Genomic DNA, 16,583 nt, shown 5'->3' on the forward strand with positions numbered 1-16,583 from the left:
AATAATTAAATATTCTAAAAACTGTATGGGGGTGTTTGTTTTCCTTCACTAAAGTTCACTGGACTAGACTGGACTAAGGGTTAGTCCAGTCCCGTGTTTGTTCCCCATAGGTCTTAAGAGTTAATGAGACTAGCTCTCACTTGCCCCGACTCAAATAGGGCCTAACTAGTCTTTAGCTAACCCCCCAAAAACCATGGGATTCCTAATCCCGTCTCCAAACTTGCGTAGGACGATCGCATGCAGCAAGTCTTGTGAATTGCAAATCTGCAAGAATGCTTTTGGGCGATTCCGTTTGCCAACCCATGTCCAGATCTGAAACCCAGCACCACCCACTGCCTAAATCTCAACACCAAAATTCAAAAACATATATGCAAAACAATAACAACAACAATCCCAATAGCAAAATTCTTCCTTATTCCCGAAAATTCCCAGAAAATTTCCAAAATTTTTTCCTTTTCCCCATAAAATTTCAAAAAGAATAGGTAGAGAAGGGGAGAGAGTAGCTTTGCGACAAAAAGAAATGGAGAGGCAAAGAGGGAGGGGAGAGTAGCACGGGGACGATTTGCAAGAAAAATGATTTGAAGGATGTTGTGTTGCAGGAAAAAAGATGGAGAAAAGAAGTGATGGGGGACGAAACTAAAGAGGAAGAAAAGGGAAGAACTATCTAGAGCGAGAGGTGAAATTCTGCTTTAGAAATAAAAAAGAAAAAGCTTGATTTAGTAATAAAATATTATTGAATTAATAATAAAATATTATTAGATGTGTATTATATAATGTAATAATATAGTTATTAATTATCTTGTTTTTTAATCTGACACTGCACCAAATGCAACACTAAGTCAATCCAGCTTAGTCTAGTCTAAACCAATCTAGCTTAGTTAGTCCAGTCCGAGATAGTCCGATAGAACAAATGCACCCTATATGTACAAGAGTTGTGTATGGACAGTTTGGAATTTGGTATCCAAGCTCAAACTCAAAACAGAAAGTAAAGTCTTTACATAACGACTATTATTCATAAGGAAAGACAAGTACATCGAAATCACGTGATGAGAATTAGTCACAAAAAGTAAAGTACATCATAATCACGTGATAAATGTGTTAAGATTAGGAGACAAAACAAGAGATACAATCGTTACAAGACATATTTAGATTCTCTCTTCTATAGTGACATGTCGTGTGACAGAGAGATGGCAAAATATAAACCATTTCATCATTCAAATTTCAAACAGTAAACCCTAAACTACAACGCAATTCAAGAGATACAGTAAATTTATTAATCATAAATCCCTAATATGTAAACCACGTATTAAATATTTGCCATACGTTGAAATACTACACCGTGGTCATTCACGGGACAAAAACTTAACCTATCTAATTTCCTAGACAATAAACTCGTCTCTCTTTATATCTTTTTAATTGCATGAACAGTCAGACAATGATCATGTGACGAGAGAAATTGAGAGGGATATGTACAACATGTTACACGGGAGTCCCTCTACATCCACAGACCTTTTTTGGTCCGACGTTCATGCATCATTTAAAACACAAATTTTTAAATCATCATGCATTAATATTAGCAATGGGAATAGTTCAAAACAGTTGCCAACTAAAGGCAAAGAATACCCAACAAAATGGATCGGTTCACTAAATTCAACACTTCCATTCTCAAGAACACAAATCCATAGAAGAAACACGGTTAATCTCTTTCTAGTTTTGTTTGGCTTCAATTTTCTTCTTCTGCCACAGTCGGTCTAAACCGCCGTCAGCATCTCCCTGAAGAATAAAAAGCGAGACAAAAACTCAGAAGCGGAACTAACAATCTTCGTAATTGCAACTGTCTGAATTAACTGGCATATAACCAAACCAGAGTGTAAATGCAGAGTAGAATTAGACAACTGCGTAAAACAGGCATGTCATGAAAAGAGTTGAAACGAGGGAAAGAAGGAGAACCTGAGCGCGGACGTAACCACATAGAGCGAAAGTGGAGAACTGGCCAGTGTAGATGCCATGTTCGTCCAGATGACCAACGTTAATCTGAACGCAGGCGTGGTCCTTTGATGTAATCAACCTGTTCGTCGCCGAGCTGTATCCACAGATCACATAATTTTAGGAGAATACTTCATATCAAAATCCCAAAAACAAACAATGATATCAATCAGAGTATTCATTACACCGGATTGAATACCATTTCCTAGGAATGTAAAGCTCAGTGATAACGCCCTCTTCGTTCTGCATCTTGGTCGACGAAACGACTACAACAGCAAAACAAAATCCAAATTCCCACAAAGCTAAATTGGTTGCTGAGAAAGATATCAAAAATTATGATTGTATGTGTAAACATTGTGTTCAAGAATCTAAACCGTCAAATTCTAAAGCTAAATTGTTTTTAAAAAGAAAAACAATCTAGCAAAATTACATATCCGAAAGTCGAAATGCATAGCAACGTTCCATCATAAATACAATAATCTCCACCTGTTCAAGCATAAATGTTTGTCACTTGATTAGGGTTTAGTATCTTGCGGACTATAAACTCCATACAAGTTCCAGAGACACAAATGGCTACAATTTATGGGGCAATACGACCCACCATAAAATCAAACTTTTGAAGCTATAACGATAGTTGTGGAAGTATCATTCAAAAAATGCCGAGAGACATTGCCCCCAACCCCCACCCCCCCACCCAACACACACACACACATATATATGTATATTATAATGGACAAAGAGTGCAAGGAACAACTGGCCTTGTGCTGTGCGGGCGTTTGGGGTCTGACGGGTTCTTGTTTCCAGCCCCAAAATAATGCAACTAATCATTACAAATTTGACCCGAGAAGTTTTTGGTGTTTGTTTGACTTTCGTACTTAGTTTTGGTTTTGGGGTTTCATTTCTGCCATGGACAACATGGTATTTTACTATTTGTAGGGGTGCAACTTAGGTTAGAATGTCAACATGGCTTCTAAACTAATTAACCTTCGTAATGGGTTTAGATTTATTCGGATTCGAGTTTAAATTGGGTTCAATTCGTCCGAGTTTGAGTGTTTCTCAGCTTTATTATCAAGCTAAATCTTGTAACTTCTTATTTTTAAGATTTTTGAAAGAGTTAACTAGTGTCTTACCTTTTGACCTATAATATCTGTAGAAGTTCACTTAAGTTATATTCAAGTGGTAAAATGACAATTTACTCTTTTTTAAAAGGACGGATTTGAGTTGATGTGATCAAAGTTGCACTTTTAAATATTCGTCTCTTAAATGTTAACAAAAAATTTGTTTGTATGCTCATGCAGGGTGACAAAAATCCTTTTTTTTTTTGGATGTGCTATCCACACACCTCTTTTTACTCTCACACACTTTTTGTTAATTCTTATCCGTTGATCTTCTTCAATTCATTCGATCCGACGGCTGAAAATTAGAAGGGTGTGTGAGAAGTAAAAAAAGGTGTGGATATCACACCCTTTTTTTATTTTTTATCTAAACTTGTATCCTATTATATCTATAAATTGTGAGATCTATTTATTTTATCTTAGAATGATCCGAGTCGCAATAGATGGGTTGCTAACTAACTTTAAAAAAATGCCTAAAGAAAAATAAAATCAGACTAAGGTCCAGATCTAACAAATAAAACCGCACTACAATATATAATCGGGTTTGTACTGATTTCTCACCTTAATTTATTAAAATTTGAACAAAACCGGTATGTTATTAGTAATTTACTTGCCTGCTGTTTGAATTTCAAACTAGTTCAAATTAGACCGTGCCCACCTCTAAGGCCATCTCCAACCGATCCAACTAGAGGGTCATAAGGTCGAAAATAACCTGAAATAACATGAAAATCTTCTCCAACCGAGAGTTAGGCCAAAGGGTTTGTGGGCCCTACCGGGCCAAAGCACCGAATCAGACCAGCGGGATGGCCATCTCCAGCCAGCCCACTTTTTTTTTTGGATAATTTGTTTTGCCCAGCCCATTGTTTTTTTTTTTTTGGACTATTTAAAAAAAAAAGTTCTTATTTTTCTCTTACACCATTTCTTATATATTTTTCACCATTCTATATTATCTTACCTCATTTCTAATAATCTTTCTGTGTCCAAAAATCTTATTTTAATGTAATAGTTTAATTTAATTAACTATATTAATTCAATTAAAATAATAAATTATGTTTGGTCTATGACCCTATGGCCCCTCGGTTGAAGATGTTTTTTTTGTCACAAGACTATGTTTGGCCTATGATCCTTTGGCCTATTCAGTTGGAGATGATATGAAATATTATCTGACACTATTCATTAAAATATAATTTCTTGAAGGGCTATGGGGTCAAAGAGAACTCTCTGACCCTCCTTCGGTTGAAAATGACCTAACCTCCTCTTATGAGTTACCCAACAAAACTGATAATCAAATGAATAATCTCCTTAAATCCATGGAAATATTTCCCCTCCCTTGGAGGATGATCATTTGTTGAGGACAAACAATCAAAATTAGAGCTAATTGATTCCCATAGTGCAGTCTAGACAAATTAAAAAGCAATCGCAAACGTATTCACACAAAAATTCGATTCATCGACATATTAAACCGTATTTTGAGATGATGCACAAATAGAACCCCGATTTATATAATATAGCCGGAGACAAATAAGCATGTGACAACACTGCCGGATAATTAGTGATAATATAAACAACAAAATTAAAGCAAATGCTTCCTAGTTGTGGTTGCTGTTCCCACTCTAATCACATTACTTAAAGAAAAGAAAATCCAAAAAATATAAAAGAGGAAATACTGCCGACTTGAACGATGCAATGTGGTGTAATTGTCAAGCAAACAATATAAAATAAAATATTCAAATCCAAAAAAAAATCAAGAGGATTTTAACAAAACACTTCCGATACTGTTTATTTTAACGAAAATGATATTTTTACTCTAAAAAATCATTTTTATACTATTCACTTACAAAACCATCAACAAAACCAAATTTGTTCTTTGCGCTAAGGGCAATATGCATTGAACGAGACCATGTGCTATAATTGTTACCAGTAAGTAGAGTGGAAACAAGATGCATCCTTGGATTATCAGAGTGATGAATATAGAAAGGGCTTGAGGGATCGTTCGATACCTCAACCGACTTGGAGTCTCCCATGGCGAAAATGACGACTTTGCTCACAAGAAAACCCGAAGAAAAAAAACGAAGAGAAACCAAGGAAACAAAAAAAAGTCCTAGGAACTTGGACTCTCTGGTACCATCTTAAGAATAGAATGGCAGTATGAATAATCTTCTGTATTGATCATTGAAATATACAAACTAGGCTAGAGTTCTTCTACAAACTATAAAGATACAATCACATCCCGTAATTCCTACAAATTAGCTAAGTAAATATTTTTACAAGGGGAAAGAATAAATCGATGATAGTCAACGAGCACCATGCTACCAAATAGGAAGGAAATCATTCATATCGTAACAACCATAAAATCAAACTTTTGAAGCTATAACGACAGTTATGGAAGTATTATTCAAAAAATGCAAAGTTGCCATTTTAGAGCATATACTTTTGAAGCTAATACATACACACACACACACACAAGTATATATATATAAAATGGAAAAAGAGATTGCCGATAGGATTCATGAAGATTTAGAATGTGCCAGAAGAGTAAGAGTTCACCTTTGGCAACCGTCATAGTGGAGGTGGTGGCGGCGGCTGCCTCAAGAGTGCAAGGAACAAATGGCCTTGAGCTGTGCGTGCGTTAGGGGTCTGACGGGTTCTCGTTTCCACCCCAAAATAATGCAACTGATCATTACAAATTTGACCCCAGAAGTTTTTGTTGTTTGTTTGACTTTCGTGCTTTAGTTTTGGGGTTTCAGTTTTGCCATGGACAACATGGTATTTTACTATTTTTAGGGGTGCAACTTAGGTTGGAAAGCCAACCCAGTCTCTAAACCAGCCTTCACAATGGGTTTAGGTTTTCTCGGGCTGGAGTTTAAATTGAGTTCAATTCACTCGAGTTCGGGTGTTTCTCAGTTTTTTTTATCAAGATAAATGTGGATGCAAATTTCCGCATTCTTCTTCTTGGACAAAATTGCACCTACAAAACAATTAACACCTTAGGTCAAGGCCAAGAGCCTCACACGTCCACGATGAATGGGGGGGCCTTTGGCCGAAGCACCTCCAATGCCAAAGTTAGAATTTAGAGAGAAAAGTGTTTGGAGAGTTTTTTAGAGTTTTGGAGGAGTGTGGAACTAGTCTTTCAAAGAAGATGGAGTCCTATTTATAGAGCATGGCCGGCCCTTGGATGTTTTTTGGGGTGTAATGATGATTAATTTGGTAATTAATGGATTAATTAGGAATTAATCCAATAATTAGCCTAATTAATTTAATTTATATGGAAGGTTTTGAAGGTTATGGAATGATTTCCTTGTAGAGGATATGGAGTAAAGATGGATGAGATAAATTTGAACTTGTTACCTATTTTGGGCACTCTTGACTCAGTTGATGGATAATTCTCCACTGCTCACATGTAGGAAACCCAGTGTATCTCGAGGGTAATTTTGTCCTCTTTATCTAAAAATATACGTGTCGCCTCTTGATTATTTTTGGCTCCACAATAAATCTTATAACTTTTTTTTTTCAAGATTTGTCAAAGAGTAAACTAGCGTTTTACTTCTTGAACTATGACATTTGTTAAAGGGGTTCAACTTAAGTTATATTCAAACGGTAAAATGACAATTTACTTCTTTTTTTAAAAAAAATGGTAAACCAAATTACGTTAAAATTAGTTAAAATTCAATTTCGTAAAATCATGTAAGACTTAAAGTTCAATTCCACAAATCAATATACACTAAAAAGTGGAACCAAACAGCTTCCAAACCAGTTCAAGTTAGACCATTGCAAAAATACAATTAAACTACAAAGCTTGATCCAAAAAAAAATTAAAACGACAAAATCATTAATTTTCCAAATGAAAAATAGCCACTATCTTAAAGTATCATCTCAAAAAATATGCATCATGTGACATCCCACATCGTCCAGGGGAGTGATCCTTATATGTATATTCCCATCCCTACTTAGCATGAGGCCTTTTGGGAGCTCACTGGCTTCGGGTTCCATGGGAACTCCGAAGTTAAGCGAGTAGCGCGCGAGAGCATTCCCAGGATGGGTGACCCATCGGGAAGTTCTCGTGTGAGTTCCCAGAAACAAAACCGTGAGGGCGTGGTCGGGGCCCAAAGCGGACAATATCGTGCTACGGTGGTGGAGCGGGCCCGGGAAGTGGTGCCGCCCGGGCCGGGATGTGACAATTTGGTATCAGAACCTAACCCTGGTCGCGTGTGTGCCGACGATGACGTCGGACCCCTAAGGGGGGTGGATTGTGACATCCCACATCGCCCAGGGGAGTGATCCTTATATGTATATTCCCATCCCTACTTAGCACGATGCCTTTTGGGAGCTCACTGGCTTCGGGTTCCATGGGAACTCCGAAGTTAAGCGAGTAGCGCGCGAGAGCATTCCCAGGATGGGTGACCCTTCGGGAAGTTCTCGTGTGAGTTCCCAGAAACAAAACCGTGAGGGCGTGGTCGGGGCCCAAAGCGGACAATATCGTGCTACGGTGGTGGAGCGGGCCCGGGAAGTGGTGCCGCCCGGGCCGGGATGTGACACATCACTTATATATGTTTATATATTTTGAAGCGGTATGCATAATTTGTTCAAGGGAGAATTTGTGTCAGAAATCGTGTTGGACATATATGAGCAAGGCATCAACCCAACCAAACTTATTACTCAATTCTAACTTGTCTAAGTGGGTTTAAATCAAGTTGAGTAAGGACGAATTTAGTTGATGTGACCGAAGTAGCACCTTTAAATATTTGTCTCTTAAATGTTAACAAAAAATTTGTTTGTATGCTCATGCACGATGATGAAAATCCAACTTTTCCTCTGAACTTGTATCCTAAGTTATATCTATAAATTGTGAGACTAACTAACTAAAAAATGCTTAAAGAAAAAAAATATCAGACTACGGTCCAAATCGAACAAACAAAACTGCACCACAATAATCGAGTTTGTACTGATTTCTCACCTTAATTTATTGAAATTTGAACAAAACCGGTATGTTATTAGTAATTTACTTGCATGCGGTTTGAATTTCAAACCGGTCCAAATTAGACTGTGCCCACCTTTACGCCTCCTCTTATGAGTTACCCAACAAAACTGATAATCAAATGAATAATCTCCTTAAATCCGTAGAAATATTTCCCCTCCCTTGGAGGATGATCATTTGTTGAGGACAAACAATCAAAATTAGAGCTAATGGATTCCCATAGTGCAGTCTAGACAAATTAAAAAGCAATCGCAAACGTATTCACACAAAAATTCGATTCATCGACATATTAAACCGTATTTTGAGATGATGCACAAATAAAACCCCCATCTATATATTATAGCCGGAGACAAATAACCATGTGACAACACTGCCGGATAATTAGGGATAATATAAACAACAAAATTAAAGCAAATGCTTCCTTGTTGTGGTTGCCGTTCCCCCTCTAATCACATTACTTAAAGAAAAGAAAATCCAAAAAATATAAAAGAGGAAATACTGCCGACTTGAACGATGCAATGTGGTGTCGTTGTCGAGCAAACAATATAAAATAAAATATTCAAATCCAACAAAAAATTAAAGGAATTTTAATGTAACATTTTCGGTGTTATTTACTTTTAACGAAAATAATATTTTTACTCTAAAAAGTTACTTCTGATCTATTCACTAACAACACATTTTTATCATTTTAATTAATATTTAAAGTTTTCAAATCATTTTTATTAATTTTCCTAAAAATCAAATGCCAAAAATATACCCTTTCTATTTTCTTATGAACGGAATCGACACCGTTTGACGGCAAAACGCGTGTCTAGAACCTTAAGAAAGTCAAAAAAGGGACTCCCATCTAGTCTTCCGACGTTCATTGACTCCGTTTCCTTGGTCGACTCATGCTAAAATGCGCTGGGGGCTGAGTTGGTGACGTGCCTTTTTATTACAAATCCAACGGTGGAAAGAAATAAGCAAAATCTAATTTCCCTGCACTTGGCAAAACCAGAAAGCTATCTTCCTCAATCCTGCTTTGCTCAAACAATCCTCCTCTGACTTCTCTCAAAATTCTGCTTCTGCTTCTGCTTTCTGGGTTCAAATTCTGCTTCTGCGTCTGGGTTCTGTCTGTTTTGTGCCACGTTTGAAGCTGAGGATCACAAATTTGGTCGAATATTTGAAGATTTAAGTCGGTGGAAAATGGTTCTGATGAAGGAAATGTATCCTTCCTTATATATTTTCGCTTAATATGTTATCTGAATTATGGGTTTGAATTATTTACCATTTTATCTGTTTGCTGAGAAAATGCCATTTGAATTTCATTTATGTTGTTCTAGCGTAGATTTTTACTTGGGGTGATGGCAGATATTGGATTAAGACAAAACTGAGCAAATTAAGGGTGTTTAAATGTGTTAATCTGTTACAAATTAAGGGTTAGTTTGTGAATGAAGAACAATGAATAGGAAGGCAAAGTTCCAATCTTTTATGTTATTCATGGGGGTTTATGTCCCTCGCAAAGCGGGAGCTTTGTTAGCTTGGGGCCGCCCTTATTCTTATTGTTCTTTACGTATTTAACTAATTAGAACTGAATGCTACTTAAAGATTTTATCTTTAATTTTTCTGGTAAATTTGTACGACTTTTGCAATACAAAAACTACGTCCCCTTTCTTTTGAGTTTTGAGGTTTCCTTAATTCTTGTCTTTTCAACTGGGGACTTGCGTGAAGTCGTATTGTCATGCCCGTGTCATTGGAAGAGGTAAATGTAGTTCAAGAGTTCATGATTCTGTGTTCTACTAAAATTTTAACGAAGTGATTAGTTTTGTTTAATTTTCATTTGTAAAAGAACTCTGGAGTGATTGTTAACCACATATTGAACTTGAACTGCAGTATCAAGTAGCCCAGACGTACATGGTCATGAAGATGCAGAAACAGAACACGACCAGTACCGAAGGCGTGGAAATAGTAGAGAGTAGACCCTTTGAAGATGATGTATTTGGAAAGGGTCACTACAGTTCTAAAATTTATCGTCTACAAAGGTAAAACCGGTTCAAATTTGTCAGTTTAAGTTTCCGTCGCTAAATTGTTTATTTGATGATGTTGAAAACTTGAAGTTTGCTTCTTCAGTTGAAAAATAATGTATTTTGGTCCTGATTTTACCACAGCATTGTACCACCTATGTTCCTACATATATGGTGGCCTCACTGTTTGTTTACTCTCTTTTTTCGGTGAAGTGGATCATCTGTTAATACCATTTCAATTAGACGTGTATGTTATGCATTCCAAGGTTACTTATTCATTCATTTTCTTATTCCAGCAAAGCTCCTGGTTGGCTTACCACTTTTGCACCAGCAGAAGCTCTCATCTTGCAAGAGGAAGCCTGGAACGCATACCCAAGATGCAAAACAGGTTTTCCAAGCGTTCCTTTAGTCAATTGTTGTATACCTTGTTTTTTAACACACTTCGAACTTATTCTAATGGGGATTTTGGTTGACTGCAAATGTATGGCCAATGGCACAGTAATTAAGGTAAATTTTCTTGTCCATCTCTGAAAACAATTGATACTTCATCTCTTCTTGGACTTTTTTAAAATCAGAAGCATGATCTTGTTTTGGGATTTTGCAGTGCCCATACTTCACCAAGTTTCAGCTGACTGTCGAAACTGTTCACAGAGCTGACAAGGGCCATTCGGATAATGTAGGTTTCTAGAAAAGTTTTCTTTTTGTTGCCCGAATTTGTAATTTAATGACTTCATCATCCTCTTTACAACCTAGGTTCACGGTCTAAGCAAAGCACAATTAGCAACTAGGGATGTGGAAATTGTTGATATTGCTTCATCAGCAAGAGATTACTGGAGTTACATAGTTGGCACTAACAACACGGACTTATCTCAATTTACATCAGCGAAAACTGGACGTGGTCCACTTTTAGAGGAATGGCAGGTTGGAATATGCCCTACCAGTAGCTTAATCTTATTGTGTATTACTTTGTGCATGAATATTTATTTATGAGATGGATAAGATGTTGCGTTCTGATTATATTTATCTTAGAAACTTCTCTATCTAGCTTTCAACCTGTTAATTATTACTTTTAAATTTCAGGATAAGTCGGATCCAGTTATGACAGCCTACAAACTGGTCACCATTGATGCACCATATTGGGGTTTTGGCAATAAACTTGAACAAGCTTTGCTATTGGTAGGCTCTCTTAGATTTTGACCGTTATCATTTATTATTTTTGTTATACGTCTTTTGGTTATGACGAACGTCTTCTATAACACAATAGCTACGCAAATGGCAGCATCAGTTTGTTTTTGTATGAAAAAGACAACCAATAAGTTAGAAGTAAATTTCTTTTTATAGTTCAGGTTTGTTTTTGCAGCAGAATGAGGCAATGTTTACTTTTGTTGGAAATAAAAAATAATGATACGGTGGAAACAACGAGACCAGAATATTAACCTTGACCGGTCGTAACCATTGGTTATGTAATCCAAACTTCCACTTGTCAATTTTCTATGTCCCTAGTCACAGACATTTCTAGAAACTTACATTATGTCTTTTTCTTTGGGTTGGAACTATACCAAATCAACCTTCTTGATGAAATTTCATCTCTATCTGATTGGCTTTAGAACAACATGCATATGATGTGAGTAAAGCATTAAAACTCCAGTGGAAGTATCAGAAGATTCATATCCTCTAAAAAGCTAGTAAACTGTGTTTGAGGTCACCTTGTCCTCATCTGCACTTCTTCTTTTCTCTATTAACAAATATTCGCTTTCTCATTTTCTAAGAAAGATTCTAAGCGGAGTGAAATTTTAAGTTTATATTGGTTTTCAGTTTCACGTTTATATGAAGTTTTAGTTCATTTTATTCTATTATACTTTTAACTACTATAACCGAGATACTTTTTATAGGGTGAAAGGGCTCTTTTCCTAGAAAGCCATCGGAATTGTTTTTCTTGGATTGATGAATGGTTTGGAATGACAGTTGAACAGATACGTGAAAGTGAACGACATAGAAACTCAGAGGTACGAAGGTTCTAGACAACAACTCATTCAATAGATGTTTCCAATGTTCAATGAAGTTATTGCTTATAATGCATTTCTTTCTATATTTGATTACCTATCCAAAGAAAAATAAAAAAAATGAAGCCTGCATATGGATTATGATCAACTTATCCATGTTTTGGTGATAGAAAATCACATTTTCATAAGCCAAAGTTACTTTTATTCCCTGTAATTTACTAATAGTTTCAATTTGGGATTTTGGGGCATCTAAGCAAATTGGAGTAATGTCAACCTTGTAATTTCGAATTGGTGTCGATCACACAGATTGAAGATCATAAGTAATAGACTGGCGCAACGTCTAATCTTTTCATTTTAGTTCTTACTCATTGTTTCCAGTCATTCAAATTAATTTACCAGAAAATGAGTCATTCAGTTTGTATTTAGTGAAATGTATCAGCTTTCTTTCGAGTGTGGTTCTTCTGTGACAGTCTGGTTAGTTTCCACGCATTCCCAGTCTTCTGTGCTTGGCCAAATTGCAAACTTCTGTTATATTTTGAAATTGAACCTTGCAGTACAAGTCAATGTTGAGTTACTTCCAAACCAATGATACATCATCAGTTCTTAACGACTACTATTCCATGCTGCAGACCCAGGAACTTGGGAGGCCACCTTTGGTGAAGAGTCTAGAAGATTTTGACCAGAGATTATTACCCGAAAGTGAAGAAATTTATAGCGGGCAGAGAGCTCAACTTTCAACTTAAATCCATGGAGTTCCGTTGACATGGAGCAAATTCTTTATAGGTGTGCTGTGTTCGACAATAATCACGTGCATCCATCGCATAACAGTAGGCCTCACCTGTTTCGTATTACACTGCCGGTTGTGCTGCAGAAATTGTATGTGACATGCCCGGGTTGGAATAGTTTTCCTGCTGATTTTGCGGCATAAACATGACAGAAAGTATAGCACACTTACATGTAGCATGCCCGGATAAATTATCAAAGAAAGGAATACCCAGCATGGAAATTTTCTGTTACCTTTCGAAAGAATTGTGCATCAAGAATGGTGGAAGCACCACATTCATAATTTGGTTGCATTCCAAAATACACGCCACATTTACAAATGATAAGTTTATATACTGAGAAATGCTGCAACAAACTTGGGCAATTTTCATCAATTTCATTTGGGGAACGGTAGGGATTTTCGTACTCTCAGTTTCTCCTTCTGTGCTTCTCCCTTGTTTATGTACTTTAATTCTCCTTTGATTTCATCAATTATAAGGATAGAAACAAGGGGATGGAGCATAGAACGAGAAAAAGAAACAAGGGGAAGGAGTCTAGAACGAGAAAATGGGACTGAAAATCACTTCTCTTTGAGAAACAAATGACAAACAATAATTATTGATTCTTTCTTTTCTATGAGAAACAAATCAAACTATCACAGTCAAATTACTTGGAGGAGTTAAAACTCTCCTGAAATTCATAAAATGCGAGTATCAACAAGCAAGTTAACCAGTTCCCCCTTCACTCGTCGTTCGATTCGTAAGGAAGTTGATTGAGATCCAAGTCTAGTTTTTCAGGAACTATATTGATCTCACCGTCTTTTTCATCCACCGGTGCTATTTCTGCTGTCCCCGGAGCATTTTCCACTGGCATTCTATAGTTGTGACCTCTCTTGTGGCCTCCCAGAGCCTGACCTGTTGAGAACTTGCAGGGGCAGATGTTGCATACAAACTGTTTGGTCTCCTGCTCCACTGCTTCAGCTTCTTCTGCTCTTTCAAGTACTTGGTTACTGGTAGCACTAGAGCCATTGTAGTTTCCCCTTTCAGCATAAGTAGCACCAAATTCTTGAGTTCTTCGTGGAATCTGGTAGCGGGCTTGGTCGAGTAAAGCCGTGTCTTTGATGGGCTTTTTACCTGTTTTCGAAACTGCCTTCATCATCACCTTCTTCGACTTCACCCTCCAGCTAATCTCATCAGCATTCTCATCATCGTCATCTTCTTCCACAGAAACCTTTTCTTTACCTCCAACTCTTAACTTATTCGACACAAAAGACACACTCCCAGAATTTCTACTTTTCTCCAAAGTTTTATTACTTCTACCATCAAGTTTCAACTTGATCTTCAATGGAGTATTGCCTTTGTATCCACGAGGTGACTCTTCTATTGCCTTCTCTGATGCAGATTCACTAACTTGGTCAGCTGCATACTTACTACTGAACCCCGTTTCATTCACGTCACTCATCGCTGCATCTGATCTTCTGAATCTAAACTCTTGAGGCTTGCTTGAAATCTGGTTGAGGGTTTGATCAAGCAAGCCAATATATTTTTTGGGTTTTGTACCTCCAAAACTTTTACTTCTCTCCATGGTAATTTTCTTACTACTTCTACCATCAAATTTGATGTTCTTGGATGAAGGGTTACCTTTGTATCCAACTGTTGACTCTTCTATTAGCTTTTTCCCTCCGAATTCACCAACTTTGTCTTCACAATTAGGATCTCTTTGGTTAGCAATCCTGCGTCTTTGTTCGATCTTCTTCCAGTTTACTAAAAATTTTGCTGCATCGTTGTCTGTCTCTATGGTGTGATCGGAAAAACTACTATCACCATCACCATCATCATCACTGGAGTCATTTTCGTACGAAGAAGATTTGCTCTCTTCCGAAGGAGGCGGAACAGCCCCTGGAGGTCTCACACCTTTCCAATCTCTTTCGCGGTGGAGTCTCATGTGTCCGTGCAAGGATTTGATTGATGGAAAATCCTTTTTACAAACATAGCACGAGACTTCACTGCTGCTGCCGCCTTCATTGGAAGCAACATGTTTCTTCTTCGGCTTAAACAATGCTTTGTTCTTCTTGGGAAGAAGAGATTGATTAAAGTGAACTTTTCTGTGACCTCCTAAAGCTTTTCCATTTTGAAATATCTTCCCACATTGCTCACAAACCCGATCTCCGCTTCGATGATGAACAACGTCACTGTCTAGCACTACTTGTTTACCCTTATGATCAACATCGTCACTTGCCGGAACTTGTTCTTCAATCTCTTGTGAATGCACATCATCATGATCCACGATTTCTTGATTTTCTTCTTCTTCTTCTTCTTCATGATCTTCTTTTAGGTGCTTGTTTTTCTCTTGGAAGTCTTTCATGAAGAATTAGAAAATCAATCCAATTTTTTTTTTTTTCAGCTAAACTGATAGAAGGGTTGAGTTTCCCTTTTGTATTGGATTAGGGTTCTCACTAGAGAAGCTGGTTGTATAACAAACTCTATGATTGAGACCCTATCAAAAAGTTTCAAAACCCTAATTGATTTTCTCTGAATTCTGGCTGCTTTTGTTTATTGGTTTGTTTTTTGGAAGTAAAATAATCGCCCCGATTAATTAGTGGAAATTAATTAAGATATGATATGGAGATTAATTTGTGACTTTTAGGGGTTTGGCTGAAATCTCTGATGATTATCCCCTCCAATTATGAGTTGTGTCTAGATTAGTATGTTTGAGTACCCGATAAGTTTGCTGTAATTAATCAGCTGGGGTAAAATGGGGTAAAAAAATATTGTTGGTTGGGAAGATAACTGCTGGGGTTCAATTGTTCAAATAGGACTCGAGCAACTTTTGATTAATAATCTTTAATTCCTCAAAGATTAGTCCTAGTGAAAATTCTAAGTTGGTTTTTAGTAAGGAATGCTCCGCCCATTATTTTTTCAGATATACAAGTTAATTGTAATTAGTTTATAATAATTCGGTTTACTGAATCTGTGATCTTAATGTCATGTTGTTGTGATTTCAGAATATATCTTACTTGTTAGCTTAGATCATGACAGAAATTTGAGTTATTTTGTGCGCCTCCTAGTGGATTAATTCCCTTTTGGTTTGTGGAAATGAATTGGTGGGAGATCAATTTCCATATGTTTCAAGGGGATGAGAAATGAATTCATTTCTTATATTTGGTAAGTTGGAAAAGTAAAGAAATATCATTGTATTTCCTTTCCCATATGTTTGGTCTGTTTTCTTTGATACGACCCATGTTTGATTTGTGCAACAATTGGAAACAAACCATCTGAAATCAGTATATATAGGAACGAAGGAATTGGTATAGGAAGAAGTCATTCGCATTAAAATGTTAACTAACCATTTGAAATTATTAATTTTAATGAATCAAAATCGTACTGATTTCCCAATAAATTTGAGAGGTTTATTCTCATGATCTCTGTGTAATGTGATTTAGTGATAGACCTAAACAATGAATTGCTTCGATCATTATGCAACATTATAAAATGGAAAACAAAAGGTGGAAAGGCAGCTAGGATTTCTTAATTTTGCTAAAATATGCATGTGTATGTTGTATATAATGCATGATTGTGTGAGAAAAAGAGATGCAATCCCTTCTTTAAGAAATAAGGAGATTTAAGTTGGTAGCTACCATCTTTTCTTTTGGATACCTCTTTATTTATTTTTATTTATTTATTTATTTATTTTTAAACAAACGATATTATTTACATTAGAAAAAGAGGTAAGTTTAGCC

The 16,583-nt window shown here is 36.6% G+C and overlaps 3 protein-coding genes across 4 annotated transcripts; 1 reads left to right on the forward strand and 2 right to left on the reverse strand.

The window, feature by feature from the left end:
- Positions 1-1,707: 1,707 nt before the first annotated feature.
- LOC137741553 (small ribosomal subunit protein eS21y) lies at positions 1,708-2,235 on the reverse strand. Its single transcript, XM_068481249.1, has 3 exons — positions 2,186-2,235; positions 1,951-2,083; positions 1,708-1,773 (listed from the first exon to the last, which is right to left on the reverse strand). Exons 1-3 carry the CDS (start codon positions 2,233-2,235, stop codon positions 1,708-1,710), a joined length of 249 nt encoding a protein of 82 aa, XP_068337350.1.
- Positions 2,236-8,931: 6,696 nt separating this feature from the next.
- LOC137742519 (uncharacterized) lies at positions 8,932-13,704 on the forward strand. Of its 2 annotated transcripts, XM_068482406.1 has the most exons (9): positions 8,932-9,281; positions 9,787-9,817; positions 9,949-10,097; positions 10,376-10,586; positions 10,684-10,755; positions 10,833-11,000; positions 11,160-11,255; positions 11,972-12,085; positions 12,712-13,685. In XM_068482406.1, exons 1-9 carry the CDS (start codon positions 9,262-9,264, stop codon positions 12,823-12,825), a joined length of 975 nt encoding a protein of 324 aa, XP_068338507.1. In that variant the 5' UTR covers positions 8,932-9,261; the 3' UTR covers positions 12,826-13,685. The 2 variants fall into 2 exon arrangements, with proteins under 2 accessions (XP_068338507.1, XP_068338508.1); XM_068482407.1 differs by lacking the exon at positions 10,833-11,000 and having other exon boundaries at positions 12,712-13,704.
- On the reverse strand, positions 13,586-15,208 carry LOC137743079 (uncharacterized). Its single transcript, XM_068482994.1, has one exon. The coding sequence runs from the start codon at positions 15,206-15,208 to the stop codon at positions 13,586-13,588; it is 1,623 nt and encodes a 540-aa protein (XP_068339095.1).
- Positions 15,209-16,583: the final 1,375 nt, after the last annotated feature.

The sequence above is a fragment of the Pyrus communis genome, chromosome 8 (assembly GCF_963583255.1).
Source record: "Pyrus communis chromosome 8, drPyrComm1.1, whole genome shotgun sequence".
In the NCBI taxonomy this organism is placed as follows: Eukaryota; Viridiplantae; Streptophyta; class Magnoliopsida; order Rosales; family Rosaceae; genus Pyrus; species Pyrus communis.

Excerpts from the sequence above, each read along its gene's own strand:
- LOC137742519 (XM_068482406.1), top strand. The coding sequence starts at position 9,262 with ATGGTTCTGATGAAGGAAAT. Across the intron at positions 11,256-11,971 it reads TTGAACAAGCTTTGCTATTG|GGTGAAAGGGCTCTTTTCCT; the intron begins GTAGGCTCTCTT and ends TACTTTTTATAG. Across the intron at positions 12,086-12,711 it reads AACGACATAGAAACTCAGAG|ACCCAGGAACTTGGGAGGCC; the intron begins GTACGAAGGTTC and ends TCCATGCTGCAG.
- LOC137743079 (XM_068482994.1), bottom strand. The coding sequence starts at position 15,208 with ATGAAAGACTTCCAAGAGAAAAACAAGCACCTAAAAGAAGATCATGAA.
- LOC137741553 (XM_068481249.1), bottom strand. The coding sequence starts at position 2,235 with ATGCAGAACGAAGAGGGCGTTATCACTGAGCTTTACATTCCTAGGAAA. Across the intron at positions 2,084-2,185 it reads CTTTACATTCCTAGGAAATG|CTCGGCGACGAACAGGTTGA; the intron begins GTATTCAATCCG and ends CTGTGGATACAG. Across the intron at positions 1,774-1,950 it reads GTGGTTACGTCCGCGCTCAG|GGAGATGCTGACGGCGGTTT; the intron begins GTTCTCCTTCTT and ends TTTATTCTTCAG.